This window comes from Oncorhynchus gorbuscha, linkage group LG05, assembly GCF_021184085.1.
Source record: "Oncorhynchus gorbuscha isolate QuinsamMale2020 ecotype Even-year linkage group LG05, OgorEven_v1.0, whole genome shotgun sequence".
NCBI classification, from domain to species: domain Eukaryota; kingdom Metazoa; phylum Chordata; class Actinopteri; order Salmoniformes; family Salmonidae; genus Oncorhynchus; species Oncorhynchus gorbuscha.
In genome coordinates, this window is record NC_060177.1 from 53,081,907 (window position 1) to 53,099,620 (window position 17,714).

At 42.9% G+C, this 17,714-nt stretch overlaps 1 protein-coding gene across 1 annotated transcript; it reads right to left on the minus strand.

Annotated features, from left to right (window-relative positions):
* Positions 1-270: 270 nt before the first annotated feature.
* On the minus strand, positions 271-16,323 carry pes (pescadillo). Its single transcript, XM_046350116.1, has 15 exons — positions 16,165-16,323; positions 15,520-15,599; positions 15,112-15,265; positions 14,859-14,968; positions 12,042-12,213; positions 9,405-9,494; positions 6,575-6,691; positions 6,175-6,252; positions 5,886-5,975; positions 5,261-5,391; positions 4,962-5,087; positions 4,020-4,204; positions 2,736-2,878; positions 2,064-2,249; positions 271-846 (listed from the first exon to the last, which is right to left on the minus strand). Exons 1-15 carry the CDS (start codon positions 16,186-16,188, stop codon positions 763-765), a joined length of 1,770 nt encoding a protein of 589 aa, XP_046206072.1. The 5' UTR covers positions 16,189-16,323; the 3' UTR covers positions 271-762.
* Positions 16,324-17,714: the final 1,391 nt, after the last annotated feature.

Sequence of the window (17,714 nt, forward strand, 5' to 3'; positions counted from 1 at the left end):
CGCAGTCAGTGGCAGTGACTAGAAGTAACGGTAAGTAATTCATTACAATGGACAGTGATGCAAGAATCTTAATCCAAAGGAACCGCACCACTGAAACTTTCATGAAGGAAAGTCTTAACATGCCCTAACGCGTAAAGCAAAGAAAGATTGGACATAAATGACAGGCAGTGCTAGGTTGACAAGGGTAACTAAGCACTACCGTGTGCATTGCTGCCACACCTTACCCACCGCCCTCAAGTTAAAAGAAGTGGGCCAATTTGAACCAAAAACAAAAGTCCATAAACAATTTATTTGAAGTACATATCAAGCAAAGAGTCACCTTTTTTAAGCATACAAATTGTTCTCACAGGGAAGTTTCATACAAATTTAAATTTGTCTGATGACACCAACAAGTTATTCTACTAAAGTATTCATTTAATTACACGTCATAGATTAAAATAGGGTGAATCATTGGAGGGGGGATTCAGGTATAGTACTGACCAGAATATCTGAGTTCACACAAATAAGAACAAAGCAAACAGTCACCTCGCGATGGTTGAGGCAGGGTGGATAATATTTAACCACAATGTGACTCCTCCAGCTTTTCCACCTGCCAATATGCGTGACCACATGGTTTTAACACTCATCATGTTCAATGGGACCAACCTATTCTGAATAAACCTATGGAGTTTCATGGGACTTCAACCGTGTATGATTGACGACCATACAACAGAAAAAAAAAGTATATCCACAGTATAACTGTGAATATCCACAGTTAAGCGACTACTGCTTCTTGGCTTTTTTCTGCTTCTTCTGAGCCTTGCTGGCGTCTTCATGGGCCTTTCTCTTGGCCGTCAGTTTGTTAACCTGCGAGGGGAAAGTAGAGTTAATGAGTTAATGAACAGTGGAGTAAAATCGAGAATTCATGGGTGTGCAACCAAGGTCACATGCTCTCTAACAGGGCTATTGTTTTAGCGAGCAAGGTTTCCGGGGCCTGGCTATTCAAACCCTGTTAATCATTATCCCTACAGCTCAATAGGTAGGTACTAGGTACAAAGATAGCAGCCTAGTGGAAAGTACACTGCCAGTTATCCCAAAATGTCAGGCCTGATCCTCTACCTCCATGTATATTAATATGGCTGCGAGACTAGCTGTTCCCGGGGCGAATGTACTGATGGGTCTAACACAGTAATGTGCTGCGTCGATCTATCGTGCCGTTAAGAGTATTTGTCCCCTTTCAGACTTTCCATTTTTGACACCAATTGTTAGACCTTCAACTAAAACCTAATATTAGATAGGAAACATGAACAAATAACAAAATGTGATACTTGTGATATTTGATTTATTTAGTAAACAAATTTTAAAAGGAACCAATGCCCATGTGAACAGGTAATTGCCCCCTTACACATGTGGTTCCGGAGTTAATCTGTTTTTTTTTGTTGCATAAACTACTCATTTCAGGTCCTGCCACAACATCTCAAAATCAGGTTTAGGTCTGGACTTTGACTTGGCCATTCAAACTTGAAATGTGTAGCTTTACAGCCATTCTGATGTAGACTTGCTTGTGTGTTTTGGATCATTGTCTTGATTGAGATGTGGCAGGACCTGAAAGTGCAGTTTATGCTCGAAAAACCCCCAAATGTCACTGAGTGAAAGAAGCTCTGCGTGGAAAACTGGGACAAAATTCCTCCACAGCGACGTGAGAGACTGATCAACAACTAGAGGAAGCGTTTGGTTGGAGTCATTGCAGCTAAAGGTGGCACAACCAGTTATTGAGTGTAAGGGGGCAATTACTTTTTCACACAGGGGCATTAGGTGTTATGCTTAACTTTAAAACAAAACAAACACTTAAGTTTTTTGTGTTATTCCCTCAGGTTTATCTAATATTAGGTTTTGGTTGAAGATCTGACAACTCAAGGTAAAAAAATTACACTAAAACAGAGAATATTCAGAAAGAGGGGAAATACTTTTTCACAGCCCTGTATCTTATGTAAATATCTATCTCCATCGACAGGCAATGGGACGCAGTGATGGCATGTGATGTGCCTTGTCGGTTTGGCCGGTGCGCAGCGGAGGGAACTCACCTCTCGGGTCGTCCTTTTCTTGCCAAACATGATCTTGTCGTACAGGTACTTCTCCTTCTTCTTCATCATCATGATGGCCAGACGCTTCTCCTCTGCCTTCTCCTCCTGCTCAAGGCGCACCTTGTTCCCCACGGAACCAGTTTCCCAGGGTTTCACTTTGCCGGGGGTCACCTTCACCGCCAAAGTCTGCGGGGATAGGAGAGAAAAGAGACGCCTAAGAGTGTGTCCAAAATGGCATTCTATAGTGCACTACACCCTACGATAATGTTTTATGTTAGATGAAACAGGCCATTCAGATGGTAAAACTGGAGAGCAAGGGTCATCTAGATTCAGCCACGGGAAGATTCTTGAGCGGAAGGTCAGGAACATAATTCTAAATAACTTGTAGACTGCAAATTGACCGGAAGAAACCCAAACTGATATAATATTGGACTAAAACAATTTCAAAACCTCGCTTAAAATTTCTATACAATCAAATACCCCCCTGTATAATGCGAGATAATACTATTTATTATTGTTTTCTTCAAAATTAAAACCACTTGTAGCGGACTTTAAATGTATATATTTTGTTGAAAACTTGGGAGGGGGCAGATCAAATCACCCGAGGCCAAATTTGGCCCGTGGGCCACCAGTTGTGGAACCCTGGTGTAGAGACTGCTAGGATTCTCTCACCTTGCCCTGGGCTCGCGTACCCTCCATCTTCTTCAGATTCTTCTCCTCGGTCAACTCTTCATCATCCACATCATCCTCCTCCTCTTCATCATCCTCCTCCTCCTCCTCCTCATCATCATCCTCCTCCTCTTCATCCTCTTGTACTGATATTTAAAGAAAAAAATGGTTGAACATTTTAGTTCAACGCAACATACATCATGCAGGTGCAGAATCATGTGAAGCAGAGAGCAGAGACAGACAAAGTATATTGAAAGCATGCGCTTCCACACAGGTGTGGTTCCTGAGTTAATTAAGGAATTACAATCCCATCATGCTTAGGGTAATGTATAAAAATGCTCAGCAGGACATTATTTTGGCCACCATGGCTATTCCCCTATAGGATGACAACGCCCCCATCCACAAAATTGGATGTTCCAAGTCCATAACAATGCTTAAACCACATCAGGACACCGAGGGTAAAAATAGAAGAAATGTGGATTAAAATGCGCACCAGCCAGAGACCGTTGGTTAGTGGTGTTTCTGTGGCGCTCATGTGATTGCAGAGTTTGCTAAACAAATGGCCACTGAATTGATGCAAATAATCATATTCTGCCAGGTAGGCATACGCTACTTTGTAGTAAACATTTAATTGAGAAGGTTTTTCCATCTACCAGAAGACTGTTGTCATTACATGAAGACTCATCGCTAACGGCTACAAAGTGGCAGACAAAAGCGCACAGAGAGATGGGCAGAATGTTCAGAAAGGAAAATACAAATCACTGATGCATTTTGTTAATGTCTTATGATAATAATATTGGGCAAATTAATCCATTTTCTAATAAGTTCAAAACATTTTAGATGATTTTTTTTTTGTTCAAACAATTTATTCCGTTTTAAAATCTGGGTTCGATCTGGCCCCTACGAGTAGTCACTGAATTGTTTGAGGAGCATGAAAATGATGTAAACCATATGCTATTGCCGCCTCAGTCATCAGATCTCAACCCAATTGAACAACTATGGGAGATTCTAGAGCGGCACCGGAGACAGGTTTCCACTTCAAAACACCAAATGATGTAATCTCTTGTGGAAGAACGGCGTCGCACCCCTCCCATAGAGTTCCAGATACTTTGAGAATCTATGCCAAGATGTATTGAAGCAATGAGCCCAAAGCCCTATTAAGACACTATGTTAAAATGTCTTTTATTTTAGCGGTTAACTGTAAGTTGCATAGGAAAATGGCACCCTATTCCCTTCTACAGTGCACTACTTTTGACCAGAGTCTAGGCTTCTCCCCCCGCTTCTTACCGGGCTTCTCCCCCCGCTGCAGGGCCATGAGCTTTAACTTCTCCGGGGGCACGTAGTCGCCGTCTTTCTCCTCCACGAAGGGCGAGAGGTGGGGCGGCAGCGTCGTCCCCAGGAAGTAGTCCTCAACGGGCAGGCGCATCTGGGCGTTGACGGAGTCAAACACCCACTGGGGCTGGATGTAGTACCTGGAGCAGGACAAGACCACCAGGCACAAGGTTAGTTACACACCTGCCTGCCTCCTTTACGACCAAGGTTTCTACACAGATATGGATCAAACTGGGTTCAAATAATAGCAGTCTTCTTTCAAATACTTTAAGTGTTTGATCCAGACGGTCTGGAGTGCCAGATGGGCGGAGTTTGCACCTTTGGGACTACAGTCAGTCAACCCAACCCACCTGTGAATGTAACATTTAAAGATTCCAAAAATATTTGAGACCATTCACACATTGGCAAGTTGAATTGGCAACAGCTGAAGACATAAAGGTCTGGACAGGGTTAGTAGGCCCATAGTGTCAGCATTTATGTACCCTGTTTAAAGCTAAGCTCTACGAAGAGCGATAAAGGGGACAAGAACTGTCACACGTGGCTCTGCCCACAGACTCCACCCCCTGGAAGCCCTGGATAACAGGGGCCTTGGAGCAGTCAGAGCAGGAAGGGCCCTTTGAAAGGGGACATTGTGGGGATGAGCTGAGCCCATCTCGGAGGGGGGACTGAAGGAGAAGGAAACCCCCCAACCAGAGCAACAGTTAGCAGCCGGGCAACAAAACACTTGGTCTGTAAAATAGCCCTGGCTGAAATAAAATTGTTATTTGAACGAGGGGCGGGGGTTGTATTATTTTTTTCAAAGATCATTCATGCAAAGATTGTGAATGAATGGCAAGACATTGGCAACGACTGCAATGAGTGCAAATAAAGTGATATGAACCGTCGGGTTCCCTTCACCTGTTAATGTACTGCTTGTCCATGTCAGGCCTGTCTACAATCTGATGAGTGATTGTCTCGTCGGTCACTTCATAGGTGCCACCGATGCAGAGGGACTTGTCCCAGGACACCTCGGCACCAAAACACCTGTCAGACAGAGAGGGATGGAGATTTTTTTTAACTTTAAAAAACAATGGTTCACTTCATGGTGGATCAAAGCTCCCCTTTGAGGTGCGGTTTGGCATGGAAACCATCCCCAAAAGCTTTGGCTTGATTTCACTTCCCAGGGAGGGTGCCATAATGTCTGTGGCGGTTCTCACCTCAGGATAAAAGCCAGTGACTCTCTGGGAACTTCCCTGTTCAAGAAGAACTTGAGCCCTTCAAAAAGCTTTTTCTGGGCCTCCTGCTCTTTCTGCTCCTTCTCTCTGGCCTGCATATTCTCCTGGTCCTCCTGAAGAAAGACAGAAGGGGTGGGTGAAAGGAGACAGGAAAAGCTTTTAGAAGGGTACACAGGCAGTTAGTGGGGTGGTTTGGTTGCATCATGTTGTTTATAAAACAGCTTGTAGCCATCGAGGAGTGCTGCCCAGTCTAACACTGCTAATGAGGTGAATCCACCGGGGAATAACGTGAGCCTCTCTCTGTAGACCCACTGATTTTCAGAGTGTGGCCTTTCTGTGAGCAATTAGTTCTATCAGTTATTTTTATCCCATCTTCAAATTGCCTAACAGTGATTTAGAAAGAACATCAACGTCAAATACCGAGGAAGACTTTTGTATCAGAAATATCAATTTATGACGAGGGTGCACTACAAATAGTTCCTCCAACCACAAAGACCTGGGAAAGAAAGGGCTTTCTAAATGGAAGGAATGAAAGGTGAACATGGGAGACATTGGTCATAACACACTCCTGACCACCTGGTAGCTAATTTACTCAGTGTCTCCTTACCCCCTCGGTAGGGAAAAGGTCCAGCTGGTTCTCCTCCTCCTCTGCGGTGGCGACCACCCGTGCCAGGCTGGCACTCAGGGCTGACAGTTTCTGTTGAGTGCATGAAACTCACAGGTTCAGTTTACACACAGCTTAAAAACACATTTCTACTGATAGAGTACCATCAAGGACAGGCTGGTAGCCCAGATCAAGAGATGCTGTACTGTCCGACATATACAGGAATCCTCAAGTTAATATTTAGTTTACTCATTGATTTGTATCAATCCATAACAGTGATGAAAAGGCCCACCTCCAAGTAGCTCTCTGAGTCCATAGCGTAGTCCTCCTCGTGCTCTGCCTTCAACTCCGACTCAGCTTTGCTGTCCAGCTGGAGAGACGGGTAGAGTTAGCCACAGCGCAGACAGACAACAAATAGCAGGCCAATGTCCTATGTATACTACAAGACAATATAATGTTCATCTACAAAAAGAACATGGTTACGAAAAAGGCGCCGCTTGTGACGCGAGATGGCTGAAATGGTTCTACAGGATCGTATTCATTAGGGCACACTGTAGCAAAATGTTTTGCAACGGAAAACAAAAACAAGCATTTCTTATTCGACTTCCGGTAGCCCCTCCCCATTTCCTTCCGTTTTCTTCCGCTTGTTGTGTAATGAACACGATGCAAGTTAAGTCCAGGTACTGGGTTACCTTGGGCGGGTAGACCAGGTTGAGGGTCTGGTAGAGGCGGAAGTTAATGAAGCCAAAGAGGGTCGTGTACATCTCTGTGAAGGTGGCCATTACCCTGTAGTCCACATCTGTCGGGTGCTGGGGGAGAAAGGATAGATAATTAAGCCTGAAAGGTTGCATTGTAGAGTCAATGTTGAGGAGAGCCAGGTACGCTTATCAAGTTCCTCTAATTTACCCACAATTAACAGCATCAACTTAAATTTGCCATCAAGCAATGTCTCTCACTCCATTCTCAGATTGATTATTTTCTATAGGCACAGTGTGAAGGAATGTGTGTTTGGGATATCTGATGTATCAGACCATAATATAATTTATATGGGCATACATCTAAACATCTAAGATGGCCTTGTTCAAAATTCTCACATTAAATGGTAAACCAAATAAAAACAAGGAGATGTATAGAGGAAAACAATAAGTTGAATCCTAATATTCTATGGGATGCAGTGAAGGTTGTCATTTGTGCGAAACTAAAATCAGACTCACAACATTCCAGAAGAAAGCTAGATTGGCTATATATCAGAATTTGATTAAGGAGTTGAAAGGTATGGAACAAAAAGAAAAGATCACCATTGATCCACAACAAATTAAAGAAACAAGGAGATAAATAGATTATATTCTTAGTAACAATAATTTAAACAGAATTCATGAGGGGAGGCCGTAAAGCTACAAGACTGCTAGATAGACGAATACACAGATATATTTTGTATTTGGTAAGATAAGACCCATGACCCACAAAGTAGACAAATTAAAACACTGACCCATGACCATAACCACGAGTCCGACGCAAAGGATATACTGCTTTGTCAAGACCAGGCAGTGTCAGAGGAAGGTCACAATTATTATTAGTTTATAGACTCCAGTCACCCAAATCATACACCGTTCTCTCTGCTACCGCACGGCAAGCGGTACCGGAGTAACAAGCCTAGGTCCAAAAGGCTTCTTAACAGCTTCTACCCCCAAGCCATTGAACAGTTAATCAAATGGCTACCCAGAACTAATTGCATTGTCCCCACGCCACCCCCCATTTTTACACTGCTGCGACACTGTTTATTATCCATGCATAGTCACTTTACCTCTACCTACACGTACATAATACCTCAATTACCTCGACTAACCGGTGCCCCCGCACATTGTACCGGAACCCCCTGTAAATAGCCTCGCTACTGTTATTTTATTGTTGCTCCATCATTGTTATACATGTAAGCAAGCATTTCACCGCAAGGTGTTGTATTCGGCACATGTGACAATTTGATTTGATTTTGTTTTTACACTGCTGCTACTCGCTGCTTATTATCTATGCATAGTCACTTCACCCCTACCAACACATAACCTCGACTAACCTGTACCCCCGCACATTGACTCGGTATATAGACTCGTTATTGTTGTTATGTCATTTTCTCGTGTTAAATTATGATTGAAAAAATATATTTTCTAAAACATTTCTTGAACTGCATTGTTGGTTAAGGGTTTGTAAGTAAGCAAGTCACGGAAAGGTCTACACCCGTTGTATTCGGTGCATGTGCCAAATACAATTTGATAGCGCATATATATTTGAGGGCTATTACAAAAACATGTATACTCAAACACCCACAGCAGATGAGGATATAATGAAGTAGTTTCTCAATTCTCTAAATTTGCCATTTATTGGGAAAAAAAACTGAATGATGCACTCACTGCACCCATTATAGAGGAAGGGCTAGTGAGTGCAGTTAGAGTTAAAAACAACATATTCTGGGAGCGACATATTCCTATCAGAGTGGTACAAAACCTTTGCGGAAAATTTGAAATTATGTAATAGCTACTGCCGTGTCAATTTTAAATGTATATTATAAACTCTATACCTCAATTATATCCAGGAGATTTGAGAAGTTCATGCCAGATATGATTGATTAAGACCAAACTGGATTAATTAAGGGTTGTCAAACAAGACAATATTAGAAGGACTTTACATTTTATCAATGCTATTCAAAAATTGGAGAAAAGTGAAGCGTTGGTTAGCCTAGATGCAGAGAATGTCACACCCTGGTCATTATATTTTGTGTTTTTGGTATACGTTTGGGTAAGCCAGGGTGTGACATGGGTTTATATGTTGTGTTTCGTATTGGGGTTTGTAGTAATTGGGATTGTGTATGATTAGGGGTGTGTCTAGTTAGGCTTGGCTGCCTGGGGCGATTCTCAATCAGAGTCAGGTGCTTGTCGTTGTCTCTGATTGAGAACCGTATTTAGACAGCCTGACTTTCGCGTTGTATTTTGTGGGTGTTTGTTCCTGTCTTAGTGTTGTAGTCACCAGATAGGCTGTAATAGGTTTCACGTTCCGTTTGTTGTTTTTGTATTTATTCAGTTATTTCATGTACCGCGATTATCTTCATTAAAGTCATGAGTAACCTACACGCTGCATTTCGGTCTGACTCTCTTCATTCAACAGACGAACAACGTTACAGAGAAGGCGTTTGATTGTGGGAATAGGACATTTCTATGAATCAAAGTCATTTATCAGAATCCGAAAGCTGGAATAAAAGGTGAATGGGAATTTGACAAACAAGATTAAACTCAAAGGGGCACACGACAGGGTTGTTGCATGGGTTATGACATACCTGTATGTACGTTGATGTGAATATTGTACACAACGTATCCCTGAACCCCGGTCTTTTGCATGTATTTTTTTGTATACATTTTACCATGGTGAATTTCTGTACATAGTGGCAAAATCTATAAAAATTCAAAGTATATAAATAAAATAAAAACACACAAAATGTCTCTTTGAACTGCTGTGATGTGACTCAGCACTTACATCATGGGCAAACTGGTAGGGCACGAGCCAGGTGATGAGCTGTCCAAGGACCTCTGCCTGATAGTAAATCCCCTTGATGGAGAGGAAAACCTGCCAGGGAGAGCAAAACCATGTCAAGTGTACTGCGGAATATTAGTTATTCTCTTTGCTATAGAGCATGCATCTCATTCAGACGAATTCAATGTGAACTAACCACTCCAAAACTGCTTTCACAACACTTAATTGGCTTCTAACACTGCTAAGTGCACTGAACAAAAACATAAACGGCAAGTGTTGGTCCCATGTGTCATGAGCTAAAAAAAATAATATTTTGGGCACAAATTTGTTTACGTCGCCATTAGTGGGCATTTCTCCTCTGCCAAGATAATCCAGCCACCTGACAGGTGTGGCATATCAAGAAGCTGACTAAACATGATTATTACACAGGTGCACCTTGTGCCCGGGACAATAAAAGGCCACTTTAAAATGTGCAGTTGTGTCAACCAACCCAATGGCATAGATGTCTCAAGTTGAGGGAGCGTGCAATTGGCATGCTGACTGCAGGAATGTCCACCAGCGCTAATGACCTAATGTTCATTTCTCTACCATAAGCTGACACTATTATTTTAGAGAATTTGGCAACCAGCGTCACAACCGCAGACCACGTGTCAGCACGCGAGCCCAGGACCTCCACATCTGGCTTCCTCACCTGCAGGATCAGTTGAGGAGGCGTTGGAGAGGTCCCGAGGAGTGTGTGTATGTAATGAAGCCCTTGTGTGTAAAAAATTCTGATTGGGTGGGCCTAAGCCCTCCCGGGCCCACCCATGACTGTACCCCTGCCCAGTCATGTTAAATCCACAGATTAGGCCTAATACATTTCTTTAAATTGACTGATTTCCTTATATGAACTGTAACTCCGTAAAATCTTTGAAATTGTTGCATGTTGCATTTATATTAATGTTCAGTACATACGGAAAGTATTCAGACCCCTTGAATTTTTCTACATTTTGTTACATTACAGCCCCATTCAAAAATGGTTTTCCTCAATCTACACACAATACCCCATAATGACAAAGCAGAAGCAGGTTTTGGATTTTTTTTTGGCAAATGTATTAAAAATAAAAAACAGAAATACCTAATTTATACAAGTATTCAGACCCTTTGCTATGAGACTCGAAATTGAGCTCCGGTGCATCCTTTTTCCACTGATCATCCTTGAGATGTTTCTACAACTTGATTGGAGTCCACCTGTGGTAAATTCAATTGATTGGACATGATTTGGAAAGGCACACACCTGTCTGTCTATATAAGGTCCCACAGTTGACAGTGCATGTCAGAGAAAAAAACAAACCATGAGGTTGAAGGAATTACCTGTAGAGATCTGAGACAGGACTGTGTCATGGCACCAATCTGGGGAAAGACACACCAAAGAATTCTACAGCACTGAAAGTCCAAGAACACAGTGGCCTCCATCATTCTTAAACAAAAGAAGTTTGGAACCACCAAGACTATTCCTAGAGCTGGCCGCCCGGCAAAACTGAGCAATCGGGGGAGAAGGGCCTTGGTCAGGGAGGTGACCAAGAACCCAATGGTCACTCTGACAGAGCTCCAGAGATCCTCTGTAGATAGGAAAACCTTCCAGAAGGACTATCATCTCTGCGGCACTCCACCAAATCACGCCTTTATGGTAAAGTGGCCAGACTGAAGCCATTCCCCAGTAAAAGGAACATGACAGCCTGCTTGGAGTTTGCCAAAAGGTGCCTAAAGACTCTCAGACCATGAGAAACAAGATTATATGGTCTGATGAAACCAAGATTGAACTCTCTGGTCTGAATGCCAAGCATCACATCTGGAAGAAACCTGGCACCAACCCTACGGTGAAGCATGGTGGTGGCAGCATCATGCTATGGGGATGTTTTTCAGCGGCAGGGACTGGGAGACTAGTCATGATTGAGGGAAAGATGAACGGAGCAAAGTACAGTGAGATCCCTGATGAAAACCTGCTCCAGAGCGCACAGGACCTCAGACTGGGGGCGAAGGTTCACCTTCATACAAGACAACGACCCTAAGCACACAGCCAAAACAATGCAGGAGTGGCTTCGGGACAAGTCTCTGAATGTCCTCGAGTTGCCTAGCCAAAGCCTGGACTTGAACCAAATCGAATATCTCTGGAGACAACTGAAAATAGCGGTCCTATCCAACCTGACAGAGCTTGAGAGGATCTGCAGAGAAGAGTGGGAGAAACTCCCCAAATACTGGTGTGCCAAGCTTGTAGTTTCATACCCAAGAAGACTCGAGGCTGTAATCGCTGCCAAAGGTTTTTCAACAAAGTACTGAGTAAGGGGTCTGAATGTGATATTTCCGTTTTTAATTTTTTGATAAAAAATATTTTTGCTGTGTCATTATGGGGTACTGTGTGTAGATTGATGAGGGGGAAAAAATATTTAAGCAATTTTAGAATAAGGCTGTAACTGAAATGTTTTGCCAAAGTCAAGGGGTCTGAAAACTTTGAATGCACTGTATACACAATTGTCATGACTTAAATCCATTTCAGAGACTATTGTACATGTAACAGTCAGTATCATGCCCACACTCATTTTTATTGAGGACCAACTATTTATGTTTGCGAGGACACATCTGCAGTCTCGTCCTTCCTACCTTCCTGAGAGAGCGAGATGCGACTATGTAGTTCATCCACTCCACAGTGAGGCGTCGGCACAGCGTGATGGTCTGGACGTGGCACTTCCCCGTGCGGGCAAATGTGGAGAACAGGAAGCACATAGAGAGGGCGTCGTCGATGTCACGGAGGGCATCGATGAAAGTGGGGTACCTGGCACACAAATAGACCCGAACATAACCCTCAGCAGAATTATAGGACATCCTTTACAGATGTTATGTGTTGACATGAGCCGTAAACAGGGCTCAACACCATAGAGATCTTATGACCTGCCATGGCTATTGATATGGCGATCTCTGTGCATGTGCAGGATTTTTATTGTTACATAGCTGCTGCCCACTCTGCTGCATTCATAGCTTCTGCTCAGTGCTCCCAGTGCTGCTTCCCCATCATTTTTTTGTTGTTGAATTTTACCCCTTTTTCTCCCCAATTTCATGGTATACAATTGTTTAGTAGCTACTATCTTGTCTCATCGCTACAACTCCCGTACGGGCTCGGGAGAGACGAAGGTTGAAAGTCATGCGTCCTCCGATACACAACCCAACCAAGCCGCACTGCTTCTTAACACAGCGCCATCCAACCCGGAAGCCAGCCGCACCAATGTGTCGGAGGAAACACTGTGCACCTGGCAACCTTGGTTAGCGCGCACTGCACCCGGCCCGCCACAGGAGTCGCTGGTGAGTGATGAGACAAGGATTTTCCTAAGGGCCAAACCCTCCCTAACCCGGACGACGCTAGTCCAATTGTGCGTCGCCCCATGGACCTCCCGGTCGCGGCTGGTTACGACAGAGCCTGGTGGCACAGCTGGCGCTGCAGTACAGCGCCCTTAAAGAGAAACGACAGTTCATCATGAGCAGCAGCTACATATGGTAAGGGCTGGGCGACATTGCCAAAATATCCTATCACGGTATTTAAAAAGAAATTGACGGTATGACTGTATTTATGATTTTGAATAATAAAAGTTAACCATTTTCTACGAGTAGTGTGTGACCCTAGGGTGGCAACACATACATTCTATGTGATTTCAATGGGTCTTTCTACATTCTGATCGTTTTATACTGTTCAATTCAACCAAAAATAATTCCCTGCATTTTCATACATTTCTGCACTCATTTAAGATCATTTCCACAATGCCATGTAGGGCTGCAAAGATATGGGGCAAAAAAAATGTTTCAATTGCGATTTAGATCAAAACACTTGGGTGAACTGTTGGAAGCATGGGGAAAAAATATGATTATTATAATTATACAGTTAGAAGATAAGTGGGCACTTTGAATACAGTGTTAATTGACAAGACAAATGAAAATGCCGGAGTTATTGTGACAGGGTAGGAACCAAAGTGTTGGTTAGTGCTTCCAAGGGGACCCTATAATCTTAAAACGGTATCTTCACTACTTCATGTAGCTAACATGTTTATGCTGTGCGTACTCCTCTTTTCATTTAGAAGATACTGTTGCACAATCAACATGCTGATTTAGGCCTACACCGTCACTGGTATTATCAGGCTCTATAGCTAGCTCTGTTTAGTCTGACTCAGTACATTTAGCCAGCTTACTAACGATTAGCAGCTAACACGACTTAGACAAAATGTGCTAAGAAATAACAAACTAGCGTTTTTTTGCAGATAAATAATTTAAATCGTGCAATTATAGGATGCTTATGGATTTGTATTAAAAAGCATTGTAGTCATCAACATCGCTGCATTGGCCAGGCAAACTGAACGCAAGTGCCTTGTACTCGACCAACAAAAAGGGCACTCCTTGAGTGACAATGGGCAAGGCAAGTTCTGTGTGGTAAGTAGCATGGAGAGAGAGAGCGAAGAGAGAACTCAAGTAGCGGAGTAAAATATAACATGCAACTAGAGATGTAGATGGTAATGTAAAAACCCAAAACGGTCCATGCATCAATACCGGTATATCGTAAAATATGGTATACCGCCCAGCCCTACATAGTGTGCGTAAAATAACATGCACAGAACATGATCCAGATCCTTAGCTATGAGGAAAAGGCTTCCAGATAGGCGGGAGCAAAAAGTGAGTATTGGCAGTCACTGCCTATTTTCTATTCCCTGAGCACCTTCCTAATATTGAGTTGCTCCCCCATTTTCCCTCAGAACAGCCTCGATTCATCGGGACACAAACTCTACAAGATGTCAGAAGCATTCCACTGGGATAATGGCCCAGATTGATTACAATGCTTCTAACAGTTGTGTCAAGTTGACTGGATGTCCTTTGGGTGGTGGACCATTCTTGATATACATGGGAAACTGTTGAGCGTGAAAAATCCAGAAGTGTCAGTTATTGACACAAACCGGTGCACCTGGCACCTTTTACCATGCCCCGTTCAAAAGGCACTTAAATATTTTGTATTGCCCATTGGGGCGGCAGGGTAGCCTAGTCTTTAGAGCGTTGGACTAGTAACCGGAAGGTTGCAAGTTCAAACCCCCGAACTGACAAGGTACAAAATCTGTCGTTCTGCCCCTGAACAGGCAGTTAACCCACTGTTCCTAGGCCATCATTGAAAATAAGAATTTATTCTTAACTGACTTGCCTAGTTAAATAAAGGTAAAATACAATTTTAAAAAATCACCCTCTGAATGGCAGTTTTAACCGGTCTCTTCATCTACATCGATTGAAGTGGATTTTACAGGTGACATCAATATGGGATCAGAGCTTATACCTGGATTCATGGAAAGAGCCAAATGTTCCTAATATTTTTAACATTCAGTGTGTGTAATTGTATGCTCAACATTGCCATCTCCTGTTTGCAGTTGGTACTGCAGTGGATTGAAACGTCACCTCTCCTTGATGATGTGGTCCAGTTTGTAGCCAGGCTTGTTTTCTCTCAGTCTCTCCACCCCTGTCCATTCCGCCTTTCCATATGCCTTCCTCAGTTTACGCACAAACACCTACCAGAGATAGAACAGGACAAGGCAGCCTTACTAGATTTGCCCCTTGATTTGAAAATAGTGGACTGAATTCAGTCTGGTACAAAAATGTCAATAAACAAAGATGTCTGTGTAGTAGCCAAAACACTTGTATAAAACAATACCTTGTACTCTCTGAACTTTCGAACGATGGGCTCGTGCAGGAGGAACCGGATGTCTTTAAACAGGTAGAATGTGCGGGGGGCCGTGGAACCCTTGTTCACCTTCTTCTTGTGCTTAGGCTCATGAGGGTAGATGCCTTTCAGAATACACAGGCGTCTGTGGAACACAGGACAAAGATGCAGACTCAATTTGGCATAGCAGAAACTAATACCAGAGGCAACCATGGAATTACATTCACAACCAGAGTACAAGGCTATTTACACTAGACACTATAGGGAAGAAAACAAACTGGAATAAGGAGGGCCTACAACTCACAAAACACGTATTATCCATTGTAAAACTTTTGCGACAGTGTGTACTAATGAATACCACCCAAGTTGTGGTGGGTCAGTAGTAACGTTACCCAGTACCTGAAATCTGCCAGGCTTAGCTGCAGCTTCTTGCGGGCTTTGTTCCGTGTGATGTAGTTGGTGGCAGAGCCCCTCTCATACTGAATACAAATGGGTTTACAGTTACTCACAAGACATGAAGACAGTAAAAGATGTGGGGTATTGGAGAAACCTGGATTTTTAGGGAGGACGTCATTCTTAGATGGTTACTACAACACGTGTAACCACACTAATTCGCAAAAAGCATGAAGCTGACAATGTTCTGCGCATCTTTTATCACTATTTAGTACTATTGTCTTTTTTAATTCACCAGGTGAAGATGTACCGTACTAACGTTAATGTTAGCAGCTAGGCCAACGTTAACTAGCTAGTATAGAAGTGTTGAAAACAATCGGCATCAACGGCATATAACAAGACTAGACCGACGTAAACTACAATAGTTGAGTACAAAAGACGTGTTTCATGCAAGCAATCTATTACAAAAATGTTATTATTAGCAAGATTATAGTTTTACAGCTAACTAGTAACAGCTACCTAAACATGTTAGGCCTAAAGTAAAATCATAGCTATTTAATACTGTGCTCAGAAACTACTGTAGCCAACTTTAGCTTTACGTAGCTAGCAAAATCGTTGGACAATTAATTTGACAGACAGTGACAACCTTACCTTCTTTTTCTGTAGACCCCCCATTTACAATAGATATTTTCGTGTTATTCTAATAAAATACTTTTTTTTGGCTTTACTTCTCTCGACAATCATGTAAACACAACCACCACGAAAAAATACCGTGGCTGATGCACGTGTTGTGTGACATGCGCGGAATAAACTCGCAGGACCCCGACACCTCAAGCTGTCCATTTTAAGGCCTGAATATAAAAGACCCCAAAACATAAAAGTAAATCAGTCAAATTTAGATGACCCATGTGTGTCTATCTATTCATTGGAAGTAAATTGGATTTTGAAGAATTCATTAATAATCATTCAAATACACACAACCAGTCAAAAGTGTTTTTCTTTATTTTTTACTATATTCTAACATTTTAACATTTAACATTTAAGTCATTTAGCAGACGCTCTTATCCAGAGCGACTTACAAATTGGTGCATTCACCTTATGACATCCAGTGGAACAGCCACTTTACAATAGTGCATCTAAATATTATAAGGGGGGGGTGAGAAGGATTACTTTATCCTATCCTAAGTATTCCTTAAAGAGGTGGGGTTTCAGGTGTCTCCGGAAGGTGGTGATTGACTCCGCTGTCCTGGCGTCGTGAGGGAGTTTGTTCCACCATTGGGGAGCCAGAGCAGCGAACAGTTTTGACTGGGCTGAGCGGGAACTGTACTTCCTCAGTGGTAGGGAGGCGAGCAGGCCAGAGGTGGATGAACGCAGTGCCCTTATTTGGGTGTAGGGCCTGATCAGAGCCTGGAGGTACTGAGGTGCCGTTCCCCTCACAGCTCCGTAGGCAAGCACCATGGTCTTGTAGTGGATGCGAGCTTCAACTGGAAGCCAGTGGAGAGAGCGGAGGAGCGGGGTGACGTGAGAGAACTTGGGAAGGTTGAACACTAGACGGGCTGCGGCGTTCTGGATGAGTTGTAGGGGTTTAATGGCACAGGCAGGGAGCCCAGCCAACAGCGAGTTGCAGTAATCCAGGCGGGAGATGATAAGTGCCTGGATTAGGACCTGCGCCGCTTCCTGTGTGAGGCAGGGTCGTACTCTGCGGATGTTGTAGAGCATGAACCTACAGGAACGGGCCACCGCCAATTCTACATTGTAGAATAATAGTGAAGACATCAAAACTATGAAACAACGCATATGGAATCATGTAATAACCCAAAAAAGGGTTAAACAAATCAATATATATTTTATATTCTTCAAAGTAGCCACACTTTGCCTTGATGACAGCTTTGCACACTCTTGACCATCTCTCAACCAGCTTCATGAGGTATTCACCGTGAATGCATTTCAATTAACAGGTGTGCCTTGCTAAAAGTTCATTTGTAGAATTTCTATCCTTAATGCATTTGAGCCAATCAGTTGTGTTGTGACAAGGTAGGGGTGGTATACAGAAGGTGGCCCTATTTGGTAAAAGACCAAGTCCATATTATGGCAAGAACAGCTCAAATAAGCAATGAGAAATGACAGTCCATTATTATTTTAAGACATGAAGGTCAGTCAATACGGAACATTTCAAGAACTTTTCCTCAAGTGCAGTCGTA